The 6,510-nt window shown below is 40.2% G+C and overlaps 1 protein-coding gene across 2 annotated transcripts in view; it reads left to right on the top strand.

The window, feature by feature from the left end:
- PDGFD (platelet derived growth factor D) overlaps nucleotides 1–4,406 on the top strand; it is a 134,829-nt gene extending 130,423 nt beyond the window's left edge. For both annotated transcript variants that reach the window (XM_072326705.1, XM_072326704.1), the window contains exon 7: nucleotides 1,119–4,406. In XM_072326705.1, the coding sequence (XP_072182806.1) occupies nucleotides 1,119–1,253 (135 nt within the window). In that variant the 3' untranslated portion in view covers nucleotides 1,254–4,406. The remainder of the gene's footprint in view (nucleotides 1–1,118) is intronic.
- The last annotated feature ends 2,104 nt before the right edge of the window (nucleotides 4,407–6,510 follow it).

Below are 6,510 nucleotides of genomic sequence, written 5' to 3' on the forward strand. Positions count from 1 at the left end.
GTAATTTGGGTTGGAAGACATCTCAAGGGGTCATCTAGCCCCATCTCCCATTCAAAGCAGGGAATTTCAAAGTTAGATGAGGCTGCTCAAGGTTTTGTGCTATCAACTTTGACAATCCTCAGGGTTTCCACAACCTCTCAGGGCAACCTGCTTCACTGTTTAACCACTCTCACATTATTTCTTTTCCTACACCCAAATATCATTTCCTTTCTTGCATCTTGTGTTTGTTGCCCCTTTTCTTCATAACCTTTGACTCTCTTTGTGAGTCTTGCAGTTATCTTGCCCTTATGGTTTGGTGAGGTGGGTTTTTTTAAGAAGTCTTTTTTACTACGTACATTTCCCTAGGACATTGTTCTTGCTTTGTTTGGTTTGTTGTTTCCTTTCACATTACTCACAGGGAATTCTTAAGAGACTTTTCCAAGTAAGGCATGTATTTTTAAGAGAAGCAAATAATGGTCAGGTCCCAGAGAAACTCGGTGGAATCTAGGTACAAATTTTGTGCAAGCTCCATCTTTGTCTGCCTCTTAACAGGCATTTCAGTTTTGGACCAATTCTAAAGATGCACTTCAGACATTTCAAATTGCATTCAGAAAAACTCTGCTTGGTCTTTAGAGCAGAAATATGCATGAAAGACGAGTCAGAACAATTCAAGTATTTGTGGGACTGGAAATACAAGCCAAAAAAGACATGCCTGATAATCAGCATGCAAAGAAGCAGCTCTGGACATGGTCAGGGAACTGCATAATACAGAGATACCTGGGAGAGGAAATAATCCAGTCTGTGAAAGTTCTAGGAGCAACAATGCAGCAGGGTGTCACAGAGAGAAAAGACGGAAGTGTAACAAAAAATGTGTTTTGATGGGCAGAAAGTAAAATCAAAGATAGAATCCAAGCACCGTCCCTTCCAAAAGGGGAAATAAAGAACACAACACCATGGTACAGATGTATTGCCAGGACAGGCTGCCTAAAGGTTGTCTTGTGAACCTGCAGGTGGGTGTGGGTCCATGGGCAAAAGTGTGTGTGCAAGTTGCAGATGAGGTTGGAGCTTCCCCAGCACTCTCCTTTTCAGATCTCTTAACAGTGTTTTTTTAATTGATGCATTTCTCTTCTTTCTTCCAGGTGCTGAAATTTGTCCCTGAGGCTGAGCATCCCCGAAAGAAAGGCAAAGCAAGAAAGAACATGGCTTTAGTAGATATACAGTTGGATCATCATGATCGTTGTGATTGTATCTGCAGTTCAAGACCACCCCGATAAAAAAAAGAAAGAAAAAAAGAAAAAAACACAAGACCCACTAATTGCAGCTTACCAGACATTTACTTTGCAGCAGGATTGCTCTGAGGACCTTAAGTCACTAATCATTTGAACTTTGCTACTCGCCTGCCTTTGCAATTAGAAGAAATGATTGCTGTGTTTCAGCATAGCTGGGCTGATTAGTGTCATGGCAGCTAAACAGGTATACCATGCATTTATATATCAGCATCCAAGAATTATGGTTGTTACAGCTAGAGTCCAAGGGTTGAGATTTTCAAAGGTCATTTACAGTGTTTAGGCACACAAGGCCCACCGAAGTTGTCTAAGCTGGCAGTGAAAGAGCATTTGTTGTGTTTCTGCTGATCTCTCACTCACCATTTCCTACACTCAAATTCTGCTGTCATTTCTGCCTGTTGAACTCTCCTGTCAGTAGGGTTTTGTGGGTATAAATGAGGGGAGAATTTGAGCCCATGCAATTGTAAAATGGATAATCCAGCTCTGAAAATGAACTTGACAGCATCCCCTCCCAGGAGAGTTCTGTACAGTGAGGAAAACCCTTTATTACATGAAATAAAACACCAGTGGAGTCATATCTCACTATCTGTCCTCAAGCAAATCTTGTGCCAAAATTAGTAAATGCTTTGCATAAGCTGGGACACCGGTGGTGGTTGGGGGTATAGAGGCACCTTTGCCACAGTGACTCTACAGGAGCCATCATCAATGCAAACACAGTGAGATGGGGCCCTCCAGATCCCCAGGTAAATCCCTCTGTGCTGGAGCTGGTTCTGATCTCTAACCGGTCCCCTCCTTGCCATAGCTGGAGAATTGCCATGTCTCCCTAAGCAGATGATGAAGATAGGGCACTTGTTTGTTGAAAATACTGATTCGTGTTCTAGTTGTGTTACTGGGAAACTAAACTGTGCTTGGGATTTAATTATCGTTACTTTGGTTTGGGGTTTGTTTGTTTGTTTGTTTGTTTTAAATATGGATTATTATAACTTTGTCATGTATACATTAATCTTAGTTATCTGAGGCTTGTTGTTTCACTTCAGCTATGTCTATTGCCATGGTTAAACTGTTGACAGTGAATTTCTTTTAGACTGCATTTTGCTGAGGCGTATTAACTCATTAAGCAATGTCTGTCTGCCATGGAAAGCATGCATCATTTATTAACGAGCACAAGAATATTATAAACACCACCTCAGAATAAAATAAGCACTGTAAAAGCTACAACAGCTTCCTATGCCTTTTTAAATATTATGAAAGTGCTCTCCATGAGAAAGGAAAAACCATCCTTCAAGCTAGCTTTAAGGCTATAAAATGATGCTCCAGAAGCTGTTCAGAGTAAAACACAGGCAGATTGAAGGTTATGGAAGAACTGGAGGTTTTATCATGAGTGTAGCAGAAAGAATGGAGTGGCATGTTTAACAGTTGATGTTTTACATTAAGCAGCAGATACAGACTGCAGTGGTTCATCTTGTTCATGTTGCCTCTTGGGTTTCTGCCTCTCTGAAAGAGCCAGGTAGTTTTGACATTAGTGGAAACTGGCATGTGCTATAGGATAATACTGAGATTCCTTAAGCCAGTATGTTTTAGTAATATGCAGTTTTGTTGTAGAAGTGCAGTAATGTTCTGACAGCCTCTTTATCAGCTCAAGTATTTTATAAGTGCTTTTTTTATAATTTTTACAAAACTTTACTGAAACGTCCCCTAGAAATGCTGTGTTGCTTTTCCTTCTTGTATTTTAACATTTAAGATTCAAAACGTGTGGATTTATTTTTTTTTTTTTATTATTATTTATATTAATTTTTCCTCTCTGGCTCCCAGATGTCTATTTAAAAACGTTCCCAAATGCTGAGCTGGGAAGTGATTCATCATTTTTCAAAGCAATTCACTTTAAAAGAACAACACTGTAACCAAAGATTGCCAGCTTCATTTCTTATTTCAGAACTGCTTAAAAAAGACTTCATTCTTTTTCTGACTAGCTTTATAATTGACCCAGCCCTTCCATAATTTTCAGCTAATTTGGGAAGAAGATTGCATGTGAGATCTTGACAGCACTGACTGTTATTGAGACAGCGCGTTCTCTCCAGTGTATATTCCTGACTGCGCTGTACTGCAAGTATGCCTAAGCACTCCAGCCTGACATCATCAGTGGTAGGAAGCATCTGTCTCATGACTTTGTGCTCTGAGGGGTCCTGTAATTCCCATCCCATTTCCTCAAGGGAAGATGTGAATCAGGCATCCACTGTGCATGGCGTTCCCCAAGCATCTCTGCTTGTTTGCCCAGTCTGCATCCCAAACAGCCCTGTCCTGGGGGGTATTCACACTGCTTGACATGGGGCTGCCAGCCTCATATGGAGGCCTAAGTCATCCTCAATGGGCAGCAGGGAGAGAGATTCTCCTTCCTGAGTGTGTCTTAGTTTGGAATCACCCAATGTGGGAGTTTACTCTCTTTTCACCATGTAAGAAAGAGACAAGAGATTTGATTTGGGCATCTTAAGGGAGACAGACCAAGGCAAATGGTGTGAAACCTGGTAAATGCTGCACAGCCAATAGTTTGGCTAACTGAGTTTGATGCAGGCAGCAGTAGATGCTACAATCCGGTAGGAAAAATCAGCTGTAAAAGAGATTGCAATAATAAGGATTACCCTTTTAGTGCTTAGTTTCTTAAAAGTACACTCAACTGGTCAGAAAATGTGGAGCGTTTCCAAACTCCTCAGCCTCATGCTGTGCTGACCCTGCTGACATCAAGCACCAGCCAAACTTTTCCCTTTTATTTATTAGCAGAAATTGTAGAGATGTTTTTCCACACCTTTATTTCTTTTGTGTAATAATTGCTCTGTTGTTTACATATTGTTTTAACTTAAAAAAAACAGTGCTATTAAAATATATATATATCATTTCTATTGGCGGAATTGGAACCCTCTAAAATAAATACTTTTTCTAAAGAAACTCAAATAATTTCAACGCCACTCGCTAGCTTTTTATTTAGTGTATTCTTCTGGGATAGAGCCTACTTTCTCAAGTGCAATCTCTCTCTCTATATTTTTTGTTGTTATCTCAGTTAAATGCAGCTCTTGTAGCATTATTTTTTACCTTATGCAGTATGTAATGTGTCTTATCTTGATGAACAAAAAATAAATACTGCTTTTGAAATAAGATGCTTTGAGTGTTCATTCAGAGTTATGATTATTTAAGACCACGCAATTTACTGGAGGACATTTCCGTAACAGAGCACCATCCAGATGAGGTATCAGAGAGACTTTTAGCAGTCAGATCCAGGAGTACCATCAGGGGAAAAAACAGAGTGTGATTTTGATATTATGATATTATGATAACTGAGTTTAAACCCCAATGGTAGAAAAGCTTCCTTGTGTAGCAGCAGAAGCTCAGCAGTCCAGTCCTTGCTCAGGCATTCCCTAACAAAAGGAACAGTTATCTTGTGCACAGTGAAGAAGGACATATTTAATGGCTGGAGAATATTTTTGCCCATCAGAAGTGCACTGAGTATTCTACATAGACACTGACAGCCTGCACAGCAGGAATAGCAAAGTGTGCAAGAATGGCATAAAGCTCCTTCAGTCTGGCATTGCTTTGTATCTATAGAACTAACTGCTGGCTAACATTATCACATTATCAGATTGACCTTGTGTTCATATGAGTGACAGCTTTTATAGATGTGTAACACAAAAAGCAGCTCTCCATCTTATCAGCTGAAAATGCACCAGGATTCTAAGGTCATCAGAAACGCCTTTTCCTATTTGTTTAAAATAATATATGTTTTCTTCTCATTTGAGGAGTCTATAGAATCTTTTGTAGTTAATCTTAAGTTTTGTAACAGCTGTGAAAACACCTTTCTGCAAATCCATTTATGATCCCCCTTGCTCTTTTGTGGAGCTCAGTCACTCTGCTGAGAAGTGAATTCAACAGATGTCCAGTTTGTTCTTATCCTCCCGGGGACTCCAGTGCAGCAGCAAATGAAATGAAGAGATCAGTATTCGAGTCTCTCATTCTAAGAACTATAACTTTGTTTATTGACTGCCTTGATCAAATGTGCTGAAATACATAACACTCATAGTTTATTTGATCATTCACTGACTGACCTTGAATATCTGCCTTAAGTGTTTAAAGTGCAAATTCGATTTTGCATTTCTTCTCCAAGACTTCTTCAATAAAGAGAATTTCCAAACCAACAAATACTCTGCCGTGTGTACAAAGAAGGAAGTATTCCAGGTTTTAGATCGTCTTCTAAAGCTGATGTGACTTCAGTCTTGGTCTGAAAATCGCTTATAGATAGAGAAAATGATGCTTCAAAGCCAAATTTATAAAACCTTATTTTTCAAACTGGGTTTCAAAACCTCATTTATGTATTGCTTACAGAAAGCTGCAGTCACACAGACATGCTTTAATAAAAATGGAATGAGTTACACAACAACAGTGACTGTATGTGATGCTCAATTTCCAAGCCGATGAAGGATTTCTGCCTGAGTTGAAAGAATTTCAGTTTCAGAACCACTATGAAGAGAACAGGATAAAGGAGAGCTGGGTACCTTTCAGATATTTTGATGGAAAGTGTGGTGACATAACAAAAAGCCCTCAACTTTGATTCATGGCATTTCTGTTAGATAAGTAATAAGAGTAGACATCTTAACCTTTCTGGCCTGTGAGATGGGAGAGTATCATCTTAAGCAGCCGATGCACTCAGATGAGCTCTCCCACATCTCCAGTTTACCCTCACTGAGCTGAAGGTGACCTTGGAAAAAATCCTACCTATCAGTGCAGTTCTGTCAAATCTTTCTGTCCACCGCCATAGTCACAGATTGTTGCCACTTGAGCACAAGAAAACAGAAAAAGCAAACACCAACCTGTCTTGGGATTTCCATTCACAAGTCATATAAGAAGAAAGAGGAGTTCCTCTCCCAAAGTGGAGAATCACAGGCAGACATATCTGGGAGAGGGCTTTGTCCAACTTCAGTTCAAAGCAGGGCTACCTACAGGGGGCTGCTCGGCACTGTTTCCTGTCAGATGTTGGATATCTCCAAGGACGGAGACTCCACTCTGCTATTAGGCTTCATCTAGAGCAAGAAGGAGGGAGTAGTTTGCTTTACGAAGTGCGTCCTGAAAACAAGAGACAAGAAATTTCTGACAAGGCCTTGGACTTCCACTGAGGGCTGTGGCTCAGGGCAGTCCCTCCAGGCATGAGTGTCCCAACTTCTGCCTTGCCTGAGCCACACTGAGTAAAGAGGAATTGTTTGTG

This window comes from Excalfactoria chinensis, chromosome 1 (assembly GCF_039878825.1).
Source record: "Excalfactoria chinensis isolate bCotChi1 chromosome 1, bCotChi1.hap2, whole genome shotgun sequence".
NCBI classification, from domain to species: Eukaryota; Metazoa; Chordata; class Aves; order Galliformes; family Phasianidae; genus Excalfactoria; species Excalfactoria chinensis.